Source organism: Ramularia collo-cygni, assembly GCF_900074925.1.
Source record: "Ramularia collo-cygni strain URUG2 genome assembly, contig: RCC_scaffold13, whole genome shotgun sequence".
NCBI lineage: Eukaryota > Fungi > Ascomycota > Dothideomycetes > Mycosphaerellales > Mycosphaerellaceae > Ramularia > Ramularia collo-cygni.
Window position 1 is genome coordinate 619604 of NW_019716267.1, and position 27764 is coordinate 647367.

The window sequence follows — 27764 nt, forward strand, 5'->3', positions numbered from 1 at the left end:
CGATATCCTCCCCAGCTAAATCACACTTCACCCGTCAGCCATTCCAAATTCCCTTCCATTCATAAATGTTTCCACTTTTTGAAGAAAAAAATATAAATGTATTGTACTTACTACTACTCCTCCTCCTCCTCCATTCCCTCCCATCAAGTTGTCCAGAATTCTCAACGGGAGCTGTGGTTCGCGGGAAAGGGGTTATTGGAGGTTGTGTGGAGTGGAATTGGATTTCTTGGCGGACTTTTTGTATGTAGTTAGTAAAGGTTGAGAGGAAGGGAGGGGGAGGGAGGTGGGACGTACTACTATGAAATTGCACGCCCTTCTTGATCTTCTCTCTACCTCCTTCATCGTCATTAATTGTAGAAATTTGACCGTCGTGATCCATAGGGATAACAGCAACTCTTGAAGGTTTCATAGCTGATTTCAAATTCGGATTCGGAGCGTAGGGTTTCGGGACAGTGGGGATTTCTTCTAGTAAAGCACCATTCTGAGTGCCTCGATTTGGGGGGAAGGGTTCTTCATCTGGGATTTCTTCAAAAGCTATATTGTGGATCCATCACATTAGTTTTTCGATGCAGAATCGAGGAGGGGGTGTCAAGGGGATGGAAGACTTACTGGGATTTAAACCATTATTCCCTTCACCTCGAGTCGTTTGTCTGGAGTTTCTAGTTGTTAGTCTTTCCTTTCCATCTTCTTCATCAAGAACAAAACCAGCAACCCCAACAGAAAGAGAGAGAGAGAGAAAGGAAAAAAAAAACTCACCGAACCTCCTCCTCCATCCTCCTCCCCTCCCAAACAGCTCTCCTCCCCTGCTCCCTCGCCTTTCTCTCCCTCTCTTCATCCCCTAAACCCCCACTAGCTCTCCTAATACTCTCCCTCTCCCTAGCCTCTTCCTCTCTCCTTCCTCTCTGAAGATAAGCCCTCAACCTCTCCCTTTCCTGCCTCTTAGCCCAAGATTTCTCTCTTTCCTCCCTCTGCGTCCGCAATTTCTCCCTTTGGGCACGTTCGGTTCTATATCTCTTCGCTCGCTGAATGATGCTTTCTACGGCCTCGCTTCTCCGTTTTTCTCTTGCTTCTTCCTTGTTATCCTCATCCTCATCCTCACTTCCTCTCTGCTGCTGTTCAACATTCCTCTTACGATCACGATCACGATCACGATCCCGTTGTTCCCTTGCAATCCTCTCCTTCTCCCTTTCCTCTCTCTCCCTCTCCCTCTTCCTCTCCCTCTCCCTCTCTTTCCTCCTCACCTTCCGTTGCCTAACTTCCTCAAAATGAACCCCCTCCCCCTCCTCCCCAAAAAAATCCTCAAGAACTTCCGCGATTTTTAAACTTCTTCTTGAAAAATCCAACCAATTCTCTTGATCTTCTTCTTCTTCCTCTTCCTCCCCTAAACAAGCACCATCATGATGATTAGTATACATCTTCTTCCTACTATACCAGACTATAATATACTCATCAAGCAAGAGAATTTGACATACCCTCTTCTCCTCCTTCTCCCTCTTCTTCTTCTTCTTCAAGATAAGCCCCCTCAAACCCCCGAGCAAGCGCCCTAGAAAATAAATCCAATTGCCAAGTTCGAATATTGGAGATTTGGTCTTGGAGGGATTTCGTGTATCCTGCATGGAGGTATTTTGGACCAAGATATTTCTGATGAGGTTGATGATTGATTGAATGAGGAGGAGGAGGAGGTTGATAATAATGTGAGGATCTGTAGGGTTTTGGAAAAAAGGGAGGTTTCATTCTCGGACTCCACTCTTATGGATGATATGATATGGTGGTTGGGAATGTTGTGCGCGTGTGTAAAAGGGCGAATTAGTTAGGTAGGATATAGGTAGGAGATAGTTAGACGGACGGACAATCGGGTATGCTGGGTTGGGTTCTTTGTGAAAATTCTTGACCTTCAAGTGCCGGATTGGGAAGGTCAGTAAGTATTTATTTTTCGACACAAGGAGATGGGGTTCTTGGATTAGGGAAAGAGAGACAAAGGGATTGTTCCTATCTATCATCTTCCCCCCCACAGAAAAAGCCGGGCGGGAATAACAGCGACAACAACAACAACATGAAAAGTGAAAAGTGGAAGTGAACATGCTCCTTGATTCTTTATAAAAAACGACTCTCCATCGGGGTATACGCGACTCCATCAAACGCCTTTTGAAAGTTCCAACAAAACGCCAAATAACAACAGAAAAACAATCAGAAACAACCCATATTTCCCTCCCTCCTTGCCGCCCTCCCTTCATACAAGTTTCGATGAAAAGAAAAGTCGCCGTGGTATGCATGCTCTGCGGGGAAATGTTCTACCTGTATCAGAGAACTGTCAAATCATCACCTGATCCATTCCATTTCGCGGAAGAATGCACAGCGTTCTTGTCGGGAAAGGCGGGATGATGATGGTGTGATGGGTGAGAGAAATGGAGATCTGGAGGATGGTTAGTTGAATGCTTCGAGGATGACAATGTTCATGTAAAGTACCTYGAAGCTCGAGGATGATGACATGTCAGTCAGCGCGATCCCGACCCCGACCCCGACTGCTTCAACTGATTGGCGCGAGCGGCATGTTGGGCGGCCTGCTGGGCTTGCTGGGCGGCGATCTCCAGGGCATCATCCTTGCGACGGATTTCCTGCTCGGCGGCACGGTAGACTCCGAGACGCTCCTCCTGCGACCAATTCTTCTGCTGGGGGTGGTCAATCGGATTGAATATCAATGGCATGGTCGAGGTGGATTGCGGGTGGATGGATGGATGGATGGATGATCATGCTTGGCACGCATCACATGCCAGTCGCATGCGGGCAGACCGACATGTGTGCTTTCATGTCAGGCGGCATACTTACTTCGGCGGCCAATTTATCGAGGACCTCGCGCTTGGCGATGAGGTACTTCATGTATGCGACGGTGTGTTGGAGGACGACGGCCTCGCTGCGACCCTGACCGGTCATTTTGGGGACAATGTCGGCCAGTTTGTCGAAGCCGGCGCGGATGGCGTCGCGTCGCTTCTTCTCCGACTCGATGTGGTTCTTCTTCTTCTGCTCGTTGGTGAGGCGCGACTTGGCCTGGGCGGCGGCGCCGGGCGAGGCGGGAGAGGACATGTTGGTGTGAGAGGGGTGGTGGTTGTAAGCCGGATGGTTGAGGTGTGGGTGGGGATGTTGATGTGGATGTTGATGTGGGGCGTGGTGCGGTTGAGGCGGTGGAGCTAGGAAGGATTTATTAGTCTTCTGTCGTCGTGTGATGATGTGTGATGATGTGTTGGGGGTGATTGAATGTGGGTGCTCACGGTTGTTGGAGGGCGGGGGGAGATCGTCGAGGACTCGCAAGAGGGATTCCGTCGCGTTGCTGCTCTCTCGATGCACTCGTTCGGTGTCTTGAGCCAGCAGAGTGTGGATATCTTGCAATGCAACGCCGGGCATGTTGTGGGGATGCTTCGAGGGGATGCGGCGGTGGTGATGATTGAAGTGGACGATGTTTCCGTCTATTCACTACGTGTGCAGGTGTAGCGAAGGATGATGCAGCACAGCAGTGGATTCGTGGCKTGGGTGCGTGTCTTCTCGTGCGTCTGCGTCAAGGCGGGTGATGTCGATAATGATGGGAGTGCTCGTGGGGATGCTGCGGTGTAGGATTCGGCATTGGCGAGTGAGATACGTCGGCAGTCATTCACTTGACCAGACGGAGAACACGCTCGTGACTGCCGGTCCCGTCAGACAAATCGCCCGGCGCCGGGCTGGCTCGTGATCGTCTGGTCTGGGCAAGCTTGGCACAATTCTTCGCCCTGCCCTGCCCGCCCTGCCCTGCCTGAAGTGCGATCCCACAATTTCCCCGCGCTCGCGTGGCGTAGATTGATCATTGATGTATTTAGATGGATCTGCAGACGTGCCCGACCAAGAATTCATGGCAGACATGAAGACATCTTCATCTTTCTTCATCAGCGGCCCTCATCCTTGTGATGTTGTACAGTCAGATGTAAGATGGATGTGGATGAGAGTGAAAGTTCTGCTGGGATTGGACATCATGTCCTGAGGTGTGGCGTGTGGCGCAGGCAATATCAGGCCCAATGACGCCAACGTGCATGGCTGGAGAACCTAATGACACGAGCGGACGGAGGCGCGTCCCGGCCGATGACCACGGACCATCTACTTTAAGGTAGTTATCGAAAGAGGGAAGGGTGAACGACGGACCAACTTTCACAGTAAACACTCCTCACAACACACACATATACACACATTTGCGCCCGACACGACTGAACGACTTTTGACCCGACGCGATCATCCCGCAACAATTGGACGAGAATTTCCGGGAGAACCTCCGTGAGACTTCGACTGCAACTGCAACTGCAAGCTCGGGGTGACCTGCAGTCATTCACCGCAATCGACTGCCTGCCTTCCTGCCTGCCACGCATTGATTGCATGGCCGATTTCTTGCCATTTCCGGGCCCAATCCACCCTCACCTTCACCCTCACTCCCGAGCATAGCAGAACAAACATGGAACGATCATCCGCGTCGGCCTCATCGTCGGTCAACAGCCGGCGCAACAAGTCATACTCGGCGCGGAAGTCGGTGGGCAGAAATGTCTCGTACGCCAAACGATGCAACGTCTCCGAAAGCGATGCGTATTCGTATGCCTTGAGGGCTGCTTACCTGCACTATCTGCTGCAACCCCGGCAGAAGCGGACGCAACATGTCGCCAACACATCCAAGCCCATTCAGCGGAGTAGCACGTCCATCAACGACATGGTCAAGGACTTTTCCCTCATCCGCGATAGTAAGAGCACAAGGTTCCCTCACGGATTCATGGCGGCGTTGGATAAACGAATCACGGGAGTGTTGGTGGGACAGGAGAAGATGGCGGAATACAAGGACCCGCTGGTCAAGAGAACCTTTGCCACCTTTCTCAACGAATTCAAGAATCCCACCTTTCGCAAGAGCATGGAAAAGGATCGCAAGGTGGAGGATCTCCTGTTGATCTTCTTCTCCAAAGCTACCAGTGAGCTGCAAAAGGGAAAGGCCGCAGACGATGACGGCTGGAAGTTGATGGTAGATAGACATGTCGCTTTGTTTGTCCGATTGATCAGCGGTACCCTCACACACAACGACTGGACCCGGGATCGTCCCGAATTGACCAGTCGGCTGAGGACGCTCGAGACCAAACTCCTCCAACACGACCAAGACCTGGCCGAATCTTCCCAACGAGGCGCCGGCCAGGGAGGTACCAGCGTGGAGGTCGAGGTACCACGCACGTATGATGTTAAAGACATGCCGTTGGTGATACGAGTGTGTAGAATCTTTGCAAAGCCTACCGTACAGGCGCAGAATGACATCAACGCCAACAAGCATGTCTGGACGGAGCAGGAGGCCCTGAAGGACTTGAAGCAGTACCAGAGTCATCTCATGCTCAACACAAGGGTCACCCTATCAAAGGAAGACTTCGATCTGGATGACTGTTTCGAGGCGTGGCGAAAGGGCGAATACAGTGATCTCAGCCAGATGATGCTCGCCTTGTTGCAATCCGACCCCACCCTTGCCAAGGACTCTTCGGGTGCCAGTCTGGCTGCATACAAACCTCCCGCATCCATCGGTAGTGATGGTCCCTCCTCCCCGGTGGATCCCACCTCGATCAATCTCGTCGATCAATTCGTCGATATGAGCGGCTTGAATCTGGATGATGCTACTTCCCCCACGAGAGACTCTGGCACGGCATCGGTTGAGGGAAGTGCTGCAGACTTTACCTTTATACCTCCCGATACGAGAGCCTACTTCCGCGCTGCTCTCAAAGCCGCACTCACCCACGACTTGGAAGATGAAGATCTCCAAGCAGAGGCTGGACCTGAAGAAGCTCCAACGTTGAAACTTCTCTCTCCGCAGTCGGCAGATCTTCTCAACGAATTGGCCCTCCGATGGCGTGTACCGCACTCCTCCAGGATGGTCCTCCTTCTTGACATCATCCGGGAGAAGTTTCAAAACTCTGAAATTCCTCTCTCAACGGTGGACACAGCATTCGACATGATGCGAGAACCGCCAGCAGAAACCAAAAAGATGGGAGGGAAGACTTCCACCCTCCTCATACACACCAGTTTATACGACAGAAGTAGTAAATGGACAGTCCACGATGCTGCAACGATGCAGACCATTCTTTCCAACCTCCACGACGCCTTCCTTCGAGAGCTTTTCGAGGTCTTTCAGCATTGCTACGAAAGCAAGCCGCCCAGTATTGGAGATGCAATGTACTCTCTTGATAAGATTGTCTATGATGACCCCTCCTTTAGCAAGAATCATGAAGAGCTCGATGCCTTTTCATCCATGATGTCCGATCAGCTGAAGCACAAGGCGAGGGAAAAGTATCATGACCTGCTCGCGAAGAATGTTCCCGACGACTCTGCAAAGTGGGAGTTTTACAATGTCATTCAACTCGGGCAGGCAGTCACAAGTCTGTGTCAAAAGATCCAAAAGCGATATCGCAAGAATCCCCAAATCATGGGCGTACAGCCGCTGACTATCCTGATGGAGGAGATTCTCCCTTCCTTCGCAAAGGATGCCAAAGAACTGGTGGGCCGAATCATGGAGCTGTGCAAGTCTCGGAATGAAGAGGTGCCCGTGCAGGATGGGTTCGAATTGTACAAAGAGCTGGTGCAGATTCGCGCCGTCTACGCCCAAGCACTTCCCGGGAGGGAGTTTGGCTTTCACATTGAAGGTCTCTTGCAAGACTTTGTATGGCGCTGGATCGCCATGACGGACAGCAAGCTTCTGGACTGGGTCGAGGGCGCCGTGGCTCATGACGAGTTTCAAGTCCGACAGAGCGATGCCGCCAAGGAAGCCGGTGAACCTCCTGCAGATAATGAGAGACACTCTCAGAGTGTGTTGGATGTCTTTCACATTTTCAACCAGAGTATTGATCAGATCATCACTTTATCATGGGATGATGATTTGCAGTACGCCAAATTCATGACGGCCATTTCCAAGTCGATTGGAAAAGGTGTGGCAAAGTATTGTGAATTGCTCGAGGCCAAATTCGCTCGCGAGATGGACCGTCAAACCCCGGAACAGGAAGCTCGAGCAGCGCAACAGACTCAAAAAGAGAAATGGATGGCAGTTGCTAGGGATGTCTGGGCGACGGGAGGTGCGGGTCCCAAAATTGAACCCTTCCAATTCTGGCCCGAGTCTTTTGTCAAGATTAATGACATTGAATTTGCAACCCTTCAACTTGACAAGTTGGAGGCGGAGATGAATGTCGACGCTTGTGTGGCGGCGATTAATAAATACGAACCTCCTCCGCCGGCTAATGTCCGAAGACGACACGCGGGAGGGACCAAGTTCATGTTCACCATCAAAATCATCGAAGCGGAAGACCTCAAAGCTGGTGATATGAACGGGCTGAGTGATCCGTATGTCGTGCTGGGAGATGAGTATCAGAAGCGACTTGCCAAGACGAGAACTGTCTATCAATCTCTCAATCCAAGATGGGACGAGACGGTTGATATCCTCACCACCGGCCCACTCAACRTCATTGCTACCGTCTGGGATTGGGATGTATTGGGAGATCATGACTGTCTGGGGAGGACCAGTCTGAAACTTGACCCCAATCACTTCAACGACTACCTACCGAGAGAGTATTGGTTAGATCTGGACACACAAGGACGAGTCCTGGTTCGAGTGTCGATGGAAGGCGAACGTGACGACATTCAATTCTACTTTGGCAAGGCTTTCAGAACGCTGAAGAGGAGTGAACGGGACATGACCAGGAAGATTACCGACAAGCTGAGTGCATACATTTCTCAATGTCTCAGTCGGAGGACTTTGCGACAATTAACCAGTGGGAATACCGCCGTCTCCACTGCAGCGGGCGTCGCAGGCGTCACAATCTCCAGTATGCGAGGATACTTCAGCAAAGTTTCCGGAAGACCCCTCTCTGTCGCGGCTGGCAATGCCACCACTTCCGGCGCCCAACAGCAGCAAGGTGGAGGTGCTGGTGGGAATGTTGCGGAACAAGCTGGCCAAGCACTCAAACCGCTGCTACAATACTTTGACGATAACTTTGCGATTATGAAGCAGACGCTTACGGATAGCGGCATGATTATGGTCATGACGAGATTGTGGAAGGAGGTGCTCGTCACGATTGAGGGGTTGTTGGTCCCTCCACTGAGCGATAAGTTGAGCGCGCAAAAGGCGCTGGGGCCGGTGGAGGTGGATGTTGTTTATCGCTGGTTGCAGGTGAGATGTACATGCACAAAGAGAATGATGTGTGATTACTGATGATGATGATGATTAGGTCCTCTTCGACTTCTTCCTCGCCTTCGACCCCGATCGCGGCGTCGCGGACGGCGTACCCTTGGACGTGTTGAAGAGCCCGAAATACCACGACCTCCAAAATTTAAACTTCTTCTACTTTGAATCCACAGACAACCTCATCCGCACATCAGAAGCCATGGCCAGCGCCACCGCATCCCGACAAACCGAACAATCCGCCCGTCTGAACCGCTTGTCCGCACCAGCCGGAAACAGCGCGGCCTTTACCTCTCTTGGATTGGGAGTAGGGGGAGGAACTCGCCGCAGTAAATCCATCCTCCAGAGCAGAAATTTGGGAACGATGCGCAAGGCCAAAGAGGCGAAACGGAAGGAAGCCCAAGCGGATCCTAATGATGATATGTTGTTGCGGATCTTACGTATGAGGCCTGAGGCGGAGAGATATTTGAGGGATCGTAGTCGGCAGAAGGAGAGGTTGGCTGCTGCTGCTGCTGCTGAGGCGATTGTGAGGCAGAGTTTGGCGGCGGGGAAGAATTCTGGTGTTGGGGGTGGAGGTGGAGGGCATGGGAGGGGAGGGGGAAGTTTGGGTGGGGGGAGTTTGGTTCGGAGGGCTGTTGGGTCGGGGAGTAGTGGTGGCGGTGGTAATGGCGGTGGTGGTGGGGCCGGGGTGAATGGGAAGTTGGGGAGGGAGTGGGGTACTATTCGGGAGTGAGAGAATAATAGGGGTTGGAAGGGACTTTGAAGGGGCTGGGTGTGGATGATTATTCTTGAGAAGGTGTTTTCCTTCTTTTTGCTGACGTATTCTATGGGGTTTTGGACTGTTGGGAATCCGTGTGTTTGGATTAATTGATGGATGGATGGATTGATGGATGGATTTGAGAACATTCAGGATATATACCCCCCCCCTTTCTATTTAGCGAGTTGCATGAGATTCGGTGCTTCTGTGTTTGTTGAGCGTGGTGCAGTGCAGTTGGAGTGGAGTTGGAGTAGAGTTGGAGCTGGAGTTAAGTAGAGTTAAAGCAGAGTTAGGGTAGAGTTAGAGCAGAGTGTAGCTTTAATTTCAGCTTTCAGTTATAGGCTAAGAGGGCAGGAGAAGGGGAGCAGGGGAGCAGGGAAAGAGTGCTAGAGGAGAGGAAGGGAGGAAGAGATAATTTTCTTATGCCCTGATTTATATGTTTTGGCTATTCTAGAAGGAGGAGTCGGCGAGGAGGATAATTGAATGAGGACGGAGCAAGGGGAAGGGGGTTTTTTTTTTCTTTTCTTCTCTTCTCTTCTCTTTTCGGATTGTGAGATTGTGGGATTGTGAGATTGTGGGATTGTGAGATTGTGGGATTGTGGGGTTGTTGGATTGGTTTGGTTCTATAAGAAAAACTAGGAAATCAATGCTAGCTTAGTATTAAGAAGTAATAAATAGGAGGAGGAGTTGAGTTCCCTCGCACTTGAGGTCTATGGTGCTGTTTGCGGTCTTTGAATTCCCTTTCCTTTAACTAGTAGTGGTATGGCTTTTCCCTTTTTTGAGGGGACGGGGGCTTGTAGTTATTACAAGAGCATTGGAAGGGAAGAAGGTCATGTCCTCTTTTAGAGTGATGGATTACGAGTGGTTGAGTGGTTGGTTTAAGGGGGTATTACTTTACTGAGAATGGCTTGAACGAAAGACGATTGAGGATGACAGAGCGTCAAGATGGTTTCTGGAGTTGGAGTGGAGGTTCTGTGAGATTTATTCCATGTACATCGATACCACCAGCTCCAAGCAAACAGCACAAAAGCTTATGAAGAATAACACTTCGAAGTATGAAAATCAAGATTCTCACCCCTTCATGTCAATGATATCGCAGCTGGAAATGACTGCGTAGGAAGAAGGCTGGCTCGTGAGACCTTTCGCCCTCTGAAACGTTGCTTATGCGAAAAACTACAAAGGCATGGCTAGCGTAGCACGGCATACGGACCACGCGAATCTGTGGCACCAAAATGATGCATAAGATGGTACATTCTTGCTGACCACCCTTCTGGAGGCGTCGTTGTTGGTGGAACAGTAAGCAGCCGCTGGTGAGCAAAATGTACACGACAGTCAGTCATGGTGATGATGCTTAGATGGATGCCATCTGAGGAAGTCTTACATTCTCTCCCCCTTTTTTTTTTTTACACTGCAAACCATTTGTTGAAAAAGTAACAGAAACGGATGAACAGAGCAGACCATGGACTCAGCGAAACCCCTAGAAAGTGAAGCCCCTGAACTTTCCCCTCGAAGTCACGATGACGGACCGATTGTCGCCGCTACATACAAAACCCATGATCGATTCGAATTTACCCCCGAAGAACAGCAAAGGGAGAAATTAGATCGAATTCACTCGGGCTTCTCGCCTGTAGGAGGACCACAAGCTTATCCGCCACAATACAATCAATATCAGAATTCGTCGGTGTTGCCTTCTGTGCCTCTTGTACCGACGACGGTCGGAGAGAGCAACGAGGAGGTTATCAAGGAGAAGAAGAGGAAGAGATGGGTGGGTTGGACTCTAGGTTTGATTTTCGGGGTTTTGGCTGCGTTGGGGGCTGGGATTGGGATTGGATATGCGATTGGGGAGAATGTTGCTACTTCTTCTAAGAAGTCGACTGCGAATAGCAGCAATTCGAAGTATCCAACGCACCCAATCCTTCTTTTCAGGTCACTTACAAGGAAAATTTTCTTCTGGCGTCTAATAATATTCTTCGCAGCTCCACAACTGTGACTTCCGGCGCCACAGGTATCGCCGCCTTCTCCTGCTCTCGCGACGACACCTATGCTTCCCCCTTCGGTGCATCTTTCGCCCAGGATTGCTATGTCTCTTACAAGACAAATCAAACATCCTATGATAATTCCTCGATTATCGTAAGGAATTTTGCGGGAATCACGGTTTATTCTTTCGAACAGTGTATGGATCAATGTCAACAGAGAAATCTCCAGTTGAATATTGGGAATGCGTTGGGGGATAAATGTGTGGCTGTTAGTTATTATGCGAATTTGTGAGTTACCTCCCTACCTTACCATTTTTGTGGAGAGGGAATGGGATGAGGGATATATATATGCTGATGATGTTGGTGCTTTTCTTCTGATAGGACGTATTCTATTCCTGCTTGGGCTGGGAATTGCTTTTTGAAGAATGCGAGGGGGATGGGGAAGAATTGGGATACGAATAGTAATGCGAGTTTGACGGCGAGTGGATATTTGGTTACGCTTTCTTGAGGTTGGAGGATCTATAGTCCAAGACGCTAGTGTAGCGTAGGGTGCTGTTCCCCTGAAGGTCGGAGAGTCGCATCTTCATTAATCATTCTTTCTCGGGCCGGTTCATGAGATGCTTGATAGCTCAAGGACGATATCGGGAGTTGAACTTTCGCGGTCTATTTCGCTCATAGATCTTCGGCGCTCTTTGAAGCTGCAGTACCTCAATGGCGCGTAAGCCCAGCGATTGATTGAAGTCATCTACGGATCAACGGAGTCGTCTAATCGAACTTGGCATCGTAGCACACTCCCCCATGCTCAGCGTGCGGTTTGGGTCAGACTTGGAGGAGGTTTAAGCGTTGCCACTGGTTGACAAAGCTGATTTTTAGTACCCATGACGAATAGGGTGAGATATGGGAATAAAAGAGCCCGAGAATTTCTTCTGAGAAGTCAATGGATCTGGAGAAGGACAAAGTTTCCCCCTTTCTGGGGTCCCGTATGTATATACCGGACATTCCAGTAGTGGCACACAACATCACGGAATGACCGGAAAGTAGCAGAAGATCAATTGATGGATCAGAGGTGCATCCTTGGTAAACGTGATCCCATCTTCACTCAGTCCAAACCCCTTCCATCTACCACCACTCTAGTCCCGATGAATCGTAGAGACTTTCACATTCGATACCGTCATCCTGCCTCGCAAGAGAGTCCACACCCAAATCCCATCCACAACAACAACATCCACAAAGCTAAAAACCAAACTCCCACCAAACACAATCGAGTGATATTTCCAAGCATCCTCAGCCGTGATATCAATCTGCATAACCACCACCGCCCATGGAAGGACCCAGAAGAGGTTACTCACCAACGACTGATAGAGATACCAACGCGGTCGAGTTGCAAGAAGAATAGTCGCTAATTGAGTAGAGACGGCGTAGAAGATATAGCACCAATCAATAGTCTTCCACATCTTCTCCGTAATCACCGCAACCTTCATATCTTCGGAAAGATACATGGCGAATCTCCTAGCGCCGTAGAAGGAGAGAAAGAGACAGATGGGAATTTCAACTGCTAGAGCAATCGCACAAGAACGGAGAGCTGGTAGGGTTATGAATCTCAGATCCCTCCACGTCGCTTGGGGATGACGGGTGTGATTCCCAGTTCTGGTATACCTCGCCAGGAACCCCAGGTATGCCCGATGAATGCTAGAGAGGTAGCTTCGAGTGCTTGGAAGGGAACCATGATGAGACCCCAGCGAATCGTGTTGAAGACACCCCAGGCTGTTGCGTAGTCTGATCCAAGAGATACCACGCCGCTGACGAGCCAGAGGTAGAGTGCATTCCGGACTGCAGATTCCAGAAAGGTGAAGAATCCAGGTCTTGCGAGAATGATGAATGCGCGAAGGGAAGGTCGTGCGGGTTCTCCTGTGCTGGAATGATCGTTGATCTTACTCAACCGTCTTCTCGTAGTCCAGACAAAGTATAGAAGTCCAGAAAGTGATGCCGCCAGTCCACATGCCAAATTGAGTTGCGGCTTGAGTGTTGACAGTCGGAGTGATACCCGAGACATGGAATTTGGAGATTAAGATCATATCAAGGACGATATTGACGGTAAACTTCACAAAACTGATGATCAAAGGCACATCAGGCTGATCCAGAGCTCTAGTCGCAGCCGCAACAGCCGTCTCAAGCGCAGAAGAAAGCGCCGAGAAAGCGGAGATGCGCACATAAGTCAATGATATTTCGCGGACCTCCTCGGGGACAAATGCTTTGGCGAATTGTTGAGCAGCACCGACAATTGCAAGAGACATGATGAATCCCAGAAGGCTTTGAATTATGATCAAGGTGTATGAGAGTCCATGACGGGATGCGAGGGATCGATTGGCTCTTGTCGCCGATGATGTTCCAGGATGCTCGCGGTAGACCTTCGTTTCAGTACCTCGGAGATTACCCCAATGTAAGTGAAGACGTCGGTGGTGACGACGGCAGATGAGTCGATGTTGGCTACCCAGAGTTTTGCTAGTGTGAGTAGAGGGCTGGGAGGATGAAGGCGCCGATGTAGAAGAGTAGACTGCCGGTGTAATGAGTTCGACTCCAGAAGTTTTGCTTGTCTTCATTCTCATTGAAGTCGTCGATTTGCGGTGAGGTTGCGTCTATGAGGTCAGTCGCAACAACGGTGTCGTCTTTGGAGAGCATGGTGTAGAGACGGTGGTTGATGAAATGACGAAAGTCAGGCAGGGCTCGACGAAGCATACTTATATCCCTGCAGTTGCTTTGCGGTTCAAAGTGACTTGAAGACAATTGGGAGATGTGTTTGCGGTCTAGATGGGTTGATTTGCATGTGAGAACCAACTAGCTCGCTTGGCGTCCTCTTCAGCCTTTGCCGTATGGACGTAAAGCGCCATCGGTTATGCATGAGGACCCATACACACAACGCCAGGTACCGATTTCGCATGTGATTTGCGCCCACCTTCTACGCTTCGGCTGTTTTAACGACCCTCGGTTGAATCTTCATTCACTGTATTGTTTCGCCACCAGTCGAAGGGGACCTTTCACAATCGACATCGCAGAGACTTCACACCGAGGGCTTCCTTTCCCACATCCAAGCTATTTTTCCAAAGCAAAGCGCAGAAGTCAAAGGGTTTCTGACCACCATAGATTTGCCTATTCCTGGTATTGCCGCGCCAATGCTCAGGGTTGATGACAAGCTCCACATTGAAGCACTTGTTTATTCAGAGGGGAATTCTTTTGCGGCCAAGCTCATCGTACGCAGTGAGCATCAATCTAAGAAAGAGTTCGAGCGGTGCGAAGAGATTGGTAGGCGTAAGAGTATTGAATCGTCCTCTTCTACACAGATCTCCATGGATACTTTACGATACCTCGCTTGGGAGTGTAAATCGCCATCAACACCCAGGCCAGAGAACTTCACGCACTGTACTCGGCGAATAGCTTGAACTCCGATTTCGAACTTGATGATCTTGCAGACGTGCTCCGCGTACTCCTTCCGCTTCTCGTTCCGCTTCTCAGTTGAAATATGTCCTCCTAATGGGAATCCGAACGAAAGGAGCATTCGCGGGTAAAGCTGTTCGAAGCCCAGAAGAACTGACGAGTTTCGGCGCGGGTATGTCGGCAGACACGTGTGAGACTATTCTGCGGCGGGAAATCCCAAAGCTTGAGCTGGTATTCGAAGGTAAGCGAAAGCTCGCATATGTGAGATGTGATTCGTCAACTCGGCTGGAAGATGGGAGAGTGGTGAGTCGTCCATGGTTGAGCGAGGGAAAGAGATGGGGTAGGTTGTGTCAAACAGGTTGTGGATATTGCATGTCGATAACTCCACTGAATGAAATTGAGCCTTTCGGTCGTTATAAATAACCTCGAATGTAGATAGACGCCGTAGTGGTGGGGAGAAGGCTCTTCATGAGGTTGCAACTCGAGCGATGTTGCTGGCGTGGTATCGTACGATGAAAGGGCTTGTCCGTGAGACGAATGTCAACGCATGTGTTCTTCGCGTCCGCCCTTCGGTTGGCGAAAAGGTCTGTTCACTCCYCTACGCAGAACTGACTAGATCCGTTCGTAGCGAAGAGAATGAACTGAAGTTTTCGCTGACCACCACGGCAGCGCATACACATGAGCAGACCAGGACAGGACATGCACATGCTCTGAATAGCAGCCAAGGATATGACGCCTGCTCAATTGTAGTCCTTCCACCTTACATACCATACACCTGTCTCTTTCAGTACCAAGGAGGCCGTCCTTCTAATCCAAATATCCCATCTCATCATCCAGCACGCTCTTCAACGACATGACCTCCCGATGCACACCACTATTGACAGGCGGCCACGCCTTATATCTCTGTGCCAACACACTCGCCTCCTGCAACGCCCGACTCAACTCTTCCAACCTCCCATGAACAACATATTCCTGCTCAGCCAGCGCCTCAGCAAGTTCGACCTGATGATTATCCAGCAGTTCAGAATTCGGCACCACAATAATCGGAACGGAAATTCGCAGAGCGTCGAGGATCGTACCAGAACCTACGACATCAGCAATTATATATCAACAATCCACCAGCCAGGTTAGTTGGTGAGTCCTACCGGCATGGCTAATCACAACACCCTCCTCTCGTCCATTCCGCTGTCCACCTTTGGCGCGTAGCATATATGGTCCCAGACCCGCCTGATCGAGGTCGAAACCATGAATATGAAGTCTCACAGTCGATAATACTCCCGCACAGCAGCCATCGAATAATTCCTTGCCGCCTTGACCATATTGTACCAGTAATTCCGTATATCCGTGTGATTCCAATGCGGCGAGGAAGTCTGGAGTAAGAGTCGCTTTGATCAAGCCGGTGAAGGATGCTGTGGCGCCAATGGTGACAAAGCATGTCTTTCCAGACTGCGGCGGATTCGATGGCATGATGTATGCGATGCGATGATATATAGCTGCTACATTATTGTTGTGGAAGTGGTGAGGATCAAGATTCTGGAGGTGAGCACATGAAAGGTTCCCCAAATGGCGGGAGGCAAGCGGGCCGGGGATTTAAGCTTGTTTGGGAAGGAGCTGGCTTGGCCAATAGATATATCAGACTTATATGATTACTAGTGCATAACTTTTGCTGCCTTCCGCAGACATCCTCAGGCTGGAATATTCGAATACTTTGGGTGGGAAGGCCAAGTGTGGTCTGTAGTGAACTTCCCGCAATTTAGTAACAACGAAACTCTGACCACAGCAGACACTCCATCATCACCACTGTCGACCATTCCATTGACCAGCGCTCTAGTCGAAAGTACAACGTCACTAAGCTGACTAGAAGGTCGATCTTCTCCCTGCGATATACCCTCTTCCTCCTATCTAGATACTACAGGCGAGTCGTGATTGCGCGACCGACCGATCATGGTTTGTGCATGCAGCAGGATAGTCCCAGATGATAGCGAGAACGTAAACCACATTCTATCAGACCTCGCACGTTATCCAGGAACCATGAGGATCGCTTCCTGCTCGTGTAGAGATCCAGACGATCCGGTCATGGGGACTCTGTCGGAGCCGGATGACGCGGAAGATGAACATAGCCCAGCCACACCCAACTCGACGGTCGGGGTATCGATTCCACCGGACTCATCCGCAGGCATTGTCAGGATTGCCTCTTCCGACTGTATAATGCCCCAGGACTCGGATGTAGCACAGAGACCAAGACCAGAGGATACCAAAGCCGGGCGAGGCCAAACCTTGGCGAATTGTACCCCCGAAGAACCATCAACATCCACCGCAGTCGTCCAAATGGCTTCTCATTCCCGCACAACCCCGCAAGCCTCCAAACCAACAGTCTCGGACCCAGAACTCGAAGAGTTGCGCAGGAGACTCTACAACCTACCCCAAGAACTCTACGACATGATCGTAGAAGAAACCTTCGCTCTGAACTCAGACACCATCGACTCCCCCGACCGCTTCATAAGCGATCAGTACACACTACCCTGGCAGCTCCGAATCAACCGCCACCACCGCCAAATCTTCATGCAACACTATTACGGTGGCACGGCATTGTGGACTRTCAATCCAAAGGATTATCCCACCATCTTGTACCGTTGGCTTGATTCCCTCTCCCTCGAAGCTCTCGAGCTCCTCGTCCTCGTGAAAGTAAACTTCCACGGTCCCGAAGCGAACTGACCGAGCGTTCGTTTCGTCGGTCCAGAAATCGCGAAGCTTGCGGACTCTGGCAAATCGAGAAGCTTGCGTCGCCCTCTCAGAAAAAATCCTGGGTCCGAGGAGGGATGTGGTGACGAACATTTCGCATATGCGTTGGATTGCGGTTTGGTCGATTGGTGGGGTGTCTAGGGTAGGGCACGTGAAGCAGTACGGCACCATTGCACCGTATCTGTGAAATTCCTTCATTTCTTGGCCTGGTCAGGGAGTAAGTCCATCATCATCGAAAGCACCGGAACTCTTAGAATAGGCTGACCACAAACAAGAGCCCAGCAATGAAGAAAGTAGATGTTCCCGACGTGAGCTGAACTGCTCGGGACGTCTTGCGGTGGGGGTTGTCCAATGAAGAGGTCGTCTGTGTCCCGCTCGCTATCGAATCAGCAGGTGGGGCTGAAGTATCGCCGGCGCTGACAGTAGGATGAGGGTTCTCCATCCCAACGAGTGCGGTGCTGAGCACTTGCGAGTCGATTGTAGAAGTCGTATCATTGATAGTTACCCAGGTAGAGGTGTATTCGTTCTGCAAAATCACTCGATTGCTGCTCCCAGTCTTCCAGCTATAAGTGACGCTGTTAAGAATGACCGTGCCGATGAAGTCTCCCGTTCCAACATTTAATGGGGTTATAGATATCGCCCCTGGGCTGTCGGTCTTGACGGAATGACCTGAAGGCACAGCTTCTGGAACCACCGTTTCTTGCGGTGATTTTTCGGGCTCTTCTGCTGCGCCTTGATGCACTCCCGATGAATTTCGAGGCTCTTCTTCCGGAACGACGGTCTCCTCCGGCGGTGATGATGCAGCATACCCGGTTCCATGTACATTCGTCGCTGATGAAGGTACTACTTCACTGGGAACTGCGCTTGTCGATTCTCGATGTGGTTGCGGAGCTTCAGTAGGCGAAGGCAAAGTATCGCCAAGCTTCGCAGGGGTTGGAGATACTGTTGCTGGATGAGTGAGGTACGTAAAAGTCGTCGGAGTGGCGGAGGCGGTCGATGGAAGAGTCGGCTTCGCAACCGAAGCCTCCTGCTGAAGAGCGATGGGTCTATTATCAAGCGGGATTGTTAGCCATCACCCTAAACACATGTCTTCCGGCCTTTGTGGAATGACGACTCACGGATCCCAGGTCCCATCGATATCCCACCTCGCCGACCGGCCCCATATACTCTGCATAGTCTCGGACCACAAAGACATTGGAGGGATGATATGCGGTTGGTAGTCGTTCATCATGGTCCAAGCCCTTTGCTCCTTTGAGTTCTCATATTGGCCATTCGTAGCCCGATCAAAGCGAACCGCGTCTGACCAATAAGCTTGCGCCTTCTAAATATCAGCATATCGTAGTTTACCAAGAAAGATTTTCTCCGCTTACTGGCACATTTTGATAGCAGTCGGGCCCCATCACATTCTGAAGAGTGTATGTACTCTTGTCTGGCGTGAGACACATCCAGTTCAAGTCTCCGTAGTTGAAGGGTTGCCTGGTCAGACAAGTTCAGCAATGTACACAACAGAGCATCTTGCAAGACCTTGCCATTCTTACCAATCAAATAGAGCACGAGCTCCTCGAACGCTTGTCAGTTGTTCAGGGAGGAGGGTGATGATAGTATGATCGATAGTTGTACCACAATCGTCATAACGACTTAGTGCACTAAACGACAGCGCTATAGTCTGGGAGACTGTCAGAAGCCGAATCTGCTAAGTGCCAGAGTAGAATTTTATACCGGAGATGTGATGGTCAAACTGCCAGTCACGAAAGTGTTTGGTCCAGAGCCAGTAGGAGTTCCAGGTAAAGTTTGTGGTGACACTGGAGCCGTGATGGAGTGGTGGTTGCAGAAGTAGTCAAAATTCTCAACAGTCCGGACTGGCCAATAGAGAAGCTGGACCGACGATGCCCGTATTCCTACATAGCCTTGATCACACCTTGCCGAAGAGAATGAGAAAGTTCGGTTGGCACCAGTCGCACAAGGTGGCGCTGAAAAGGTCAATCCCTTCGTCATTCCAGGCAACGCAGTGGAGAGCAAAGCGCTATACGTCTCGTACAGGTTGACGCAATCAGATGAACCGATTGTGCATGGCATCGGGACTGGATAGTCTGTAGGCGGGTTGGTGTACGTTTCGATGTCCGTACTGGTTATGGAGTCCGGTAGTTGGCGTGCATCTCCAACTGCCCGCGGATGTCCATCACAGAGTGTAACCAGGCGAGTCGCCGAGWTCACTGGAGCAAGGGCTGGTTGGAGATATGTAGTGGTCTGGTAAGCTGAGTTGCTACCAATTGTCCCCCAACCCAACGACGCGTCTTCCCATTTCCAAAGAGCTGATCGACAGCTGCTTGCAAATGAGCTCCCATGTCCGGTGATAATCGTGTAAGTCGTTGGGGTTGGAACTGTCGTATGACCAGTGGTGTTGTGTACTACGCGTGCGTATCCACTTGCTGTGAGCGATGCCACCAGAAGTATCCACGGTCGTATCATCGTCGTCCGTTTTTATGGCACACTCTGTAGTTTTTCCAAGGCCGACCTTCGCGCGCGATGGGCTCGACGACTGTCAACGGAGTGTAGAAAGAAGAAGGAGCACAATTCCTCCCAGGAGCAGCAACGTCAGTTTTTGTTCAAGTATGATTCGGTGCGTCAAATGTAAAATGTTCATCCTACAGCAAAGCCTGATTGGCTCAAAGTCCATACCACCGGGCATATCACCAGTCTAGTCGTCCATAGCGCAAACAAAGTTGAAACGGCCAACTCAAAAACGGATCATAGCGAATATCACGGAGTATGCCGTACACCTTGATGATGAGCATCCTTACTGTCGTTCCAGCGATGCGGTGACGAGGTATGGAGTGACGAGGCATGGAAGTAAGAGCAAAGGGAAAAAAGGCAAAGTCAAAGAAACCTTCGTAGCTGGTATTGACAGAATAATACCGCGTGCAGAGGATATCATTGTGAAGCCGATGATATTTTCCACTGCGTCTGGACCGTGATATCCAGAAGCTGTGGCAGACATTGTTGTTCGTGCTGGCGGCGAGAGAGAAGTGAAGTATCGGTAAGGTACGTCCATGTCCGCGGGAGGACCGTGCACGACTAGATGAATTGCACTTTGGGAGAGGCGCAACACTTCCAGCAACATTATCCATCCCATCCCATCCACTCCCCGATCCCCATGGCGGCTCCCTTCAAACGCGTATGCCAGCAGGCAGCGCGTAATATATCTCAACACCACGCAGTCTCTTCACAGCGACAATGGACGGCGCGACAATTCTACTCCATTTCCGCACGGAGAACAGCAGAAGCATCATCATACAACCGCAACTTCGACGCAAACACGGACTCGGACGCAGAAATGGCCGCGCTAAAGGAGACACTCCTCGACGAATCCGAAATTTCATCAACCGCACACGCCGAATTGGAGCAGCACCGCGAATTGCGCGAGATGGTCCGACTGGCGGCATGGGAGATGCCCTTGCTCGCTCAACTATCTCGCCCATTTGAACCACCGAAACATATAGAGCTGCCGCTGCGATGGCGCTATACAACTTACTTTGGCGAGCCCCACCCTGCAAGTCGCAAGGTGGTGGTGGAATTCACAGTCGCACATCTCAACCTCTCTGAAGCAGCGGCATTGAAATTGAAGAAGTTGGCTGGGCCACGCTATAACCCGGAGAAGGATGTCGTACGGATGAATTGTGAATCGCTCGAGACGCAGGCACAGAATAAGCGATATCTAGGTCAGACGATTGATAAGTTGATCGCAGAGGCTAAAGATACAGAAGGAGATTCATTCGAGGATATCCCGCTGGACCTTCGGCATCACAAGGTCAAGAAACGACCGGTGTTCCCAGACGAATGGAGATTGACTCCGGCGCGGAAGGAGGCATTGGAGGCCAAGCGACGAGCGCTATTATTGGAGGAGGGCAAACGGGTGGAACAGGACCGCGTTGTCAGTGGTGCGGCCGCCATCGAGAAGGCCAGGCAGATCAAACTGAGCCAGCTCGAAGAGCCTGTCATGGCGGAGGCTAGGCAGTCGTTGCCAAAGGGCAAGCAGGGAAAGAAGGAAATGGGTCAGAAGAGAGGATCGAACCGATGATTCATGATCGGGAAGAGATGAGCATTGTATACTACGCAGAAGCTGCTAGGGAGCGAATGTACAAACACCGCGTGCGGATCTCCCTCGCAACTCGGAGCAATCTCCACCTGCGAGTACGCATTGTGTGGACAGAGGAGTTGAGGGGGAAGTCTCTCCAAGCACGCTGACTACTCGCGGCCAGATTACGATGTCTCATCCCTGATCTTTCACTGTCATTCCTTTGGACATGCATGTCTCATTAGCGTGCATCTGAGCACGACACATCTGCTTACCATATTTCACACCCGCACACTAACAACGTACCACACGATGCGAGGATGTATGCACACCGAGGCTGAATGATCGCTCAAAGCTGTTAACCGAACGCTCCAAGTGGTAAGATCAAGACTTGGTCCTGCTTTGGGAAAAAAAGACGTCTCGCTGCGCAGCTCTCTACTACAAAGAGAGTGTCTCACCAAGACGTGACATTTGCACAAACTCCCCTCTCTTTTCCTCGGACCAGTCTTTCGGACCAGTCTTGACTCGAGAGTGCCACCTCCCAGCTTTGCATTGCATATGGTTCATTCCACGTACGCCACACCGGAGCTGCGGGCGAAGTATCGAACGTGTTGATGAAGCTCTAATGCAGGGAGCTGGTGGTTGCTGCGCGTGGGAAGTTACAGCATGGCCGCGCTAGTATTTCCTGCGAAGGCGAGAGAATTCCCGGGGCAATGGCTAGGCAGGAGGTATTCGGGCGGCATATGTCGAGAGTCGGCCTCAGTTCCTTGAGGCGAGCGTATTCGGGTCGGATCCGTTACGCATTTCCCGTGGTGGCCTGCTGAAATTACTTTTCTCCCTTCATGCGGACCATGACTTCTGATGTACGTCGCCAAGAGTGCCATTGGGTTGCAGTTCCATGTGAGCTGCGTGGAAGCATGGCGTCTTCTCGTTCACATGCACGTCAATTTGCCGGGTTCCCACCTTGTTGACGACAAAGTTTCTGCTGCCATGTCAAAGATCACAAATCGAGGCAACATCCAGAGACAGGGTCCGCTGTCATTTTGATCACGAGCACGCGGGCATCCCACCATCAGTGGGTCTTGTAGCACCAACAAGTTAGCAAATACATTCGTGCAAGAGTTTGCTACCTCCCATCCACGAATCCATGTCAAGGGTTCCATTGGGCGTGGAAGACCACATCACTTCCCCGGTATCGCTAAAGACAGTATAGAGCTGACCACGGCCGCTAAACCAAACGCAGTCCCAGTYTTGTTTTCAGCCGAGCAGGATTATTTTGAAAGTAGTGTTAAAAGTGACATGGGACAGACGGAAGGGGGAACTGATCGACCAACGAATTGCCGCGTAACATACCGAAGCCATTGTGTCTTCCATATAGTCAGGACAAAGGCAGAGGAGCCAATGGTGAAAGCCAGGCCAGGCCGTTGGAATTCCCATATCTTCGAGGCTTTTACCACACAGCTATGCACAGCAACCGCCAGGTGGCAGGTTGGATTTGCYCGGATAAAGTGTCTCGATGATATGCATGATATGCAGCTTGTAAGCTGTCAGACCATGGAGCTCGTGCGGGACCGAGGAGTGGATCAATCCCATGAATCGATTTTGGAGATTGCGAGCGCCCATCGCTTGACCCTGTTCCCAGACTAGAAGGAGGTTGATCGAACACAGCCTCAGCGGGATACATTGTCGGGAGGCGCTTGGAAAGCTCCCTTTTCTTCGACAGGAGTCCTCTACAGAGAGAAAGGGKTTGCCCAACGTCAAGATTCGTGTTGACATTGTCCAGAACATCGCCCTTCTCACGGGTGTGGGCCCAAAGGCAGCGAGCGCCAGGCTTTTCAATGCTTGCTCGGGTCGGCGGCATATGTCTTGGTGCGATGACGTGAAGTCTGAAGACAGCTGTKCCCCCCTTATACTTTTCGTTTACCTGCATTGCATGCATCAGATGCGAAGACGGCCATGCAGCCGAGATGAGGGGTCCGGATTTTTTTCTTCTCGAGCGAGGGATCAGTCCGCGAGACTTTTCCGGCATTGGCTTTGGATGTAGAGGAGTCCATCTTGACAACAATCAACGGGCATCCTCGTTGAAGAATCTCGAGTGGTTGGATGCCTCCAGTGGATTCCTTCCACTCCAAAAATCCCTGTTCGTAGCGCGCCTGCCCCGCACCACACACCTCAAAATCCACCTCACCTTGTCGCTCGGACCTTCCCTCCCCCACGCGTTCTTTTGTTTTGATTTCACCGAGCCGTCCTGCAACTAACTTTGTCCACCGTAGGTCCGACTGGGGCATTGGCTGCTCAAGGTCTCCTTTCGCTCAAGCCCGTCTCCGCTAACCCGCTCCTCTGATTTGACATCCAATCTTGCGTCCCCCAGTCAGGACCAAAGCACGTCACAACGCTGCCATCTGAGAGGCCGGGCTGCCCACGCTCGAGGCGCTAACGAAGCATTGTCAGCTCCGGCGTTGGTGGATCTCTCGATTCCCTGCGTTGAGGCCAACTGTATCAAACCTTTGGCGGAGGTCCAGTGCAAGTTGAACCAGAGCTCGAGATTTCCCGTGGAGGGTTGGGGTAAGTCAGACATGATGTAGAGCCAAGCCTAGAGACCAAAGGCAGGCCTTAAAAGCGAGAGGACGGCCCGTTCAAATGGTTCCTGCAGCACCATTCTTCAACAGGCAAAAAAGTCCATTCAACTTCTGCCCTCACCCTAGTTTTCAATTCTACTACCTGCATCAAGACATAAAGTCCATACCCCTACCATATTTCACTTTGCAGTACCCAAATCAAGATGTCGCAAACGGCCACACAGACGCAGACCCAGACTCTGGAGACTCTGCTCCAACAAGCGCGCAACAGCACCGACTCTGCCGGTTGCATGAAACTCTACGACCAATGGGCTGCCACCTACAACGCCGAAGTCAATGACAAGGAATACGTCGCTCCCCTACTGGCCGCAAAGGAGGCCCTGAAGATCCCCGGAGCCGCCTCTGGCACCATCCTTGACGCCGGCTGCGGCACCGGTCTCGTGGCTGAGGCCCTGAAAGCTGGCGGAGCCAAGACCATCGACGGTATGGACCTTTCCGTCCCCATGCKTAAACTCGCCGAGAAGACTGGCGCATACCGCAGTGTCTTCAAAGCGGACATGAGCCAGAAGCTGTCACTAAACGACGACATTTACGATGTCATTACATGCGTCGGAACCTTCACATCCGGCCACGTTGGACCTACCCCAGGATTGAGCGAGCTTGTTCGCATTACCAAGAGGGGTGGTACCGTCATCTCCACGATCCTGGAGGACATWTGGGTGCCTGGTGGCTTCAAGGCGGAGACCGAAAGGCTGGAGAAGAGCGGTGCCGTCAAGGTCGTCAGCTTCGATTCGTTGGACTACGTCAAGGGTCGGGGTGACAAGGCCAAGTTCTTGATCTTGGAGAAGCTTTAATGAATGATGATGAAACGAAATAGATACCAGGCGAGATGTAACTTAGATGATGAAAGGAAAGCATTTGATAAACTACCACGTGCTTCACAACGTGACATACCCCTTCTGCTCTTTCTCTCCACTGAGCGGGTAAGTTTGTTGCATGACCTTGTTTCCATCTCAGCGAACTTCCTCGTGACAGATCCCGCAGGTGCATGACAAGGCGGGCACAAGATGAGAAGCCATTGAGGATCTTGGAAGACGGCCTTGAGTTTGAACAGCAGCTGCTGGAAGCGAGAGATAGTATCACATTGAAAAGAACGAGAAGAGAAGAGAAGYAATGTAAAGGCCGTCAATATTGTATCAAACTGCTGCATGATCGTACACCAGAGAATTCTAATCTCTGCAAAGTAAAAAAGCGCGCTCGCTACAAACGCTATCATCGCTGCCATGTCATGTCCTTTGCATCCCATCATCATCATCATCATCATCATCATCATCATTGCCGTTGCCGTCATTGCCGCTGAAGTGCGATCTGCTTCTATCCATCATCAACGCTGTCAAGTCATCAAGGTGTCTGTATCCTTCCATCATCTTTTCCTTCAGTTCACACTGCTGTGAGTGCGTCTCTTCTCAATCAGAGGAGCAGCGGGCGCGATCTTGCGCTTCTTGCTGGCGACGTTGCGACCATTGTAGACCAGCTCAGGGACAGTAGCTTGCTCGTCCTCATCAACCATGCGACGCTTGCCCTTGGACTTGGAAGACGGGCTGTGACTCTGGGTGGTGGTGGTGGGAGATGATGGTGGAGGGGTAGTGGCGGCAAGGGCAGCAGCCATCTTCTCCTCGTCAGTCATGCGAGGCTTGTCCTTGGACTTGGAGGATTGGCCTTCGCTCTCGGCGGTGTGAGGTGGTGGAGTGGTTGTAGCTGCGAGGGCGGCGGCGCGCTTGGCGGCGTCTTCAGCAACTGCAGCGTGGWGAGCCTCCCAGGTGAGATTCATGGGGCGGAGTTCCTGTTTGCTGAGGGCCATCAGAGCGATTGCGGCCTGTTGGTCCTGCTCAGTCCATCTGGGCTCGAGGAAATCGCGCCACATTTGGAAGTTTTCGGAAGGGTCGTTGACGGTCTCGTCTTCGCCGGGCTCCTGGACGAGAAACTCGATGGGTGGCATGCGGGTGAGAGCGCCGGACTGGAGTGATTGATCGATCCATGGGTAGATGAAGTTGATGATGTAGTCAATGGTGCGGAAGCCGGAGAAGGTGTCTTTGATGTGCTGGGCCTGGATTGGGTCGATGGAGTCGGCGTTGCTGGCTGGAATAGGGCCCTTCTTGCCACTGGCTGGACCGACGAAGACAAGTCGCTTGGCTGCTGCCGTGTCGTTACCATTCTGGACGAGAGCGGAGTTGTAGGTGTTGAGTCGCTCTTCGGCACGGTTGAGCAGCTTGACTTCGAAGATGGCCTCGGGACGCCACATTTGCAGACGGATGAGCTGGGTCATGACAGCCGACAGCCAGAAGGAACTGTAGGCGTCTGGGGACTTGTCGCTGGCGTATTTGCTGCGCTGGTAGTCTTTGCGGCAGACCCAAGCCCAGACGTCGTCTGGAATGGCCGACGTCTCGCTCTTGTTGCGGCCGAAGAAGTCGGAGATGAACTTTCGGCCGGTCCTCTCACGCGGCTGGTTGGTCATGTCTGTGTTTTTGCAGGTGAGATCGCCACACTTCCAGAGTGTGGCGGCCAACGCCGCCTTGGGGTTGATTTTGATGGTGCACCGCTTGGGTGCGTCGTTGGCGGCCGAGGGGCCACCGGGGCCGCTTGGTGCCGGCGAAGACGGCGGAGAGGACGCAGCAGAAGAGGAGGCGGACATTGTGATGTGTGTGGTTGTGTGAAAGGAAGGGAAGGGAAGGGAAGGGGAAAGGGTGCTATCAAAGCTGTGGGAATGTGATGGTATGGGGGTGAAAGAAGAAGAGAAAGAAACAGCAGACGAAGTTTTGTGTTCTCTGCGAGCAGAAATCTTTTCTATTGTCAGGCGGGCAACAATAGCAGGTGGCTGGCAGACCATGCGTATTGTGATTTTTTTTATCCCAATGCGCCGTCTGGTCGTCATCTGGTTCATTCACACGACTGTTTACCCGAATGTACAGCGAGGGCACAGCTGGCATGGCGGTCTTCCCAGGCATGACTAGAGTAAGATCATGAGAGACGTCGGATGTTCACGAGCGTTTTGAATCCCGTGAGTACGTCTGTTGAGCGGTGGTGGAAGCCTTTAATCGTTGAGACGGAGGCAGCTCCGGAGGATCTGTAGCATGTCCCGGCGTCTGCCGTGAAGTGATCGGCGGACAATGCGTAGAAAAGCCAACAGTGGATCCATTGCAACCAATTGAGTATTGGAGGGGGCTGAAAGGCTCCGTTTATTTTTCCGAGAAGAGTAGTCCAAGCTCGAGATGTTTTGCACAATGGGCTACTCTCGGCTTTGCTGGGGAGCGCGGCGATGATGCACAGCCCGGTGAGCTTGATGGCCTGTTGATCTGTCCTTTTTTGAAATGGTTCTACTTTTGAGACAGTTTTGATGCGAGTCTTTCAATAATCTCCGGCTTGGTTTGATTCTGCTCAACGGACAGACCGCTTTTGGTKGAGAGAACTCATGGATCTGGTTCTACTCGCAGTCGCGCTACGAGGATAACCTCCTCGGCATGCTGGGCATAATTTCTGATGGAAGTCTAACATACCTTCATTGTCGCGCAAAGCAAAGATTTCCATTCTTCATTCCTCGAACAGTTGGCAATGGTCTGGTCTGCGCAGCTCATCRAACGTTGTCAGCCGACTAAAGGTCAGGCGACTCAGTCATTGAACCTGATAGATGCCTCAGTAGCACCTACACGTTCCTCGCGAGAAGCAAAATCAGTACGAGCATCGCTGTCAAGCGAGTGAGCCTCGAGCCTTTCATTCCTTGCCAGGAAACGGGGGATCCGCACGGAACGGCAAGCCACTTAAACGACCGTCCTCATGCATATCTTTGACTCACAAACCTGCAATGTGTTTGCTTCGTAGATGCCGACTTCGGCGTGAAGTGAATGAGATTTGATGAAGTCGGCTAGCGTCAAACCTTAATTCGGGCGCTGGAATCCAAGAAGTTCTCTCTACGGAATCAAGACAATCGCGGCTAAGTCCGCGA

At 51.3% G+C, this 27764-nt stretch overlaps 9 protein-coding genes; 4 read left to right on the forward strand and 5 right to left on the reverse strand.

Moving 5' to 3' along the window:
• Nucleotides 1–2495: 2495 nt before the first annotated feature.
• On the reverse strand, nt 2496–3399 carry RCC_08161 (uncharacterized protein; the record flags this gene model as incomplete). XM_023773413.1 has 3 exons in its annotated part: nt 2496–2666; nt 2827–3185; nt 3267–3399. The coding sequence occupies 3 exons, from the start codon at nt 3397–3399 to the stop codon at nt 2496–2498; spliced, it is 663 nt and encodes a 220-aa protein (XP_023629181.1).
• A 1069-nt stretch (nt 3400–4468) lies between these two features.
• RCC_08162 (related to C2 domain protein) lies at nt 4469–8936 on the forward strand (the record flags this gene model as incomplete). XM_023773414.1 has 2 exons in its annotated part: nt 4469–8191; nt 8250–8936. The coding sequence occupies 2 exons, from the start codon at nt 4469–4471 to the stop codon at nt 8934–8936; spliced, it is 4410 nt and encodes a 1469-aa protein (XP_023629182.1).
• A 3931-nt stretch (nt 8937–12867) lies between these two features.
• Nucleotides 12868–13230, reverse strand: RCC_08163 (uncharacterized protein; the record flags this gene model as incomplete). The annotated part of the gene is made up of 1 exon (XM_023773415.1): nt 12868–13230. One exon carries the CDS (start codon nt 13228–13230, stop codon nt 12868–12870), a length of 363 nt encoding a protein of 120 aa, XP_023629183.1.
• Nucleotides 13231–15175: 1945 nt separating this feature from the next.
• On the reverse strand, nt 15176–15835 carry RCC_08164 (related to UDP-N-acetylglucosamine transferase subunit alg13; the record flags this gene model as incomplete). XM_023773416.1 has 2 exons in its annotated part: nt 15176–15453; nt 15514–15835. 2 exons carry the CDS (start codon nt 15833–15835, stop codon nt 15176–15178), a joined length of 600 nt encoding a protein of 199 aa, XP_023629184.1.
• Nucleotides 15836–16399: 564 nt separating this feature from the next.
• RCC_08165 (uncharacterized protein) lies at nt 16400–17083 on the forward strand (the record flags this gene model as incomplete). Its single annotated transcript, XM_023773417.1, has 1 exon — nt 16400–17083. The coding sequence occupies one exon, from the start codon at nt 16400–16402 to the stop codon at nt 17081–17083; it is 684 nt and encodes a 227-aa protein (XP_023629185.1).
• Nucleotides 17084–17360: 277 nt separating this feature from the next.
• Nucleotides 17361–19186, reverse strand: RCC_08166 (uncharacterized protein; the record flags this gene model as incomplete). XM_023773418.1 has 5 exons in its annotated part: nt 17361–18156; nt 18229–18428; nt 18481–18586; nt 18649–18776; nt 18830–19186. 5 exons carry the CDS (start codon nt 19184–19186, stop codon nt 17361–17363), a joined length of 1587 nt encoding a protein of 528 aa, XP_023629186.1.
• Nucleotides 19187–20264: 1078 nt separating this feature from the next.
• Nucleotides 20265–21188, forward strand: RCC_08167 (uncharacterized protein; the record flags this gene model as incomplete). The annotated part of the gene is made up of 1 exon (XM_023773419.1): nt 20265–21188. The coding sequence occupies one exon, from the start codon at nt 20265–20267 to the stop codon at nt 21186–21188; it is 924 nt and encodes a 307-aa protein (XP_023629187.1).
• A 2779-nt stretch (nt 21189–23967) lies between these two features.
• Nucleotides 23968–24618, forward strand: RCC_08168 (uncharacterized protein; the record flags this gene model as incomplete). Its single annotated transcript, XM_023773420.1, has 1 exon — nt 23968–24618. The coding sequence occupies one exon, from the start codon at nt 23968–23970 to the stop codon at nt 24616–24618; it is 651 nt and encodes a 216-aa protein (XP_023629188.1).
• Nucleotides 24619–25199: 581 nt separating this feature from the next.
• Nucleotides 25200–26456, reverse strand: RCC_08169 (uncharacterized protein; the record flags this gene model as incomplete). The annotated part of the gene is made up of 1 exon (XM_023773421.1): nt 25200–26456. The coding sequence occupies one exon, from the start codon at nt 26454–26456 to the stop codon at nt 25200–25202; it is 1257 nt and encodes a 418-aa protein (XP_023629189.1).
• Between the last annotated feature and the right edge of the window lie 1308 nt (nt 26457–27764).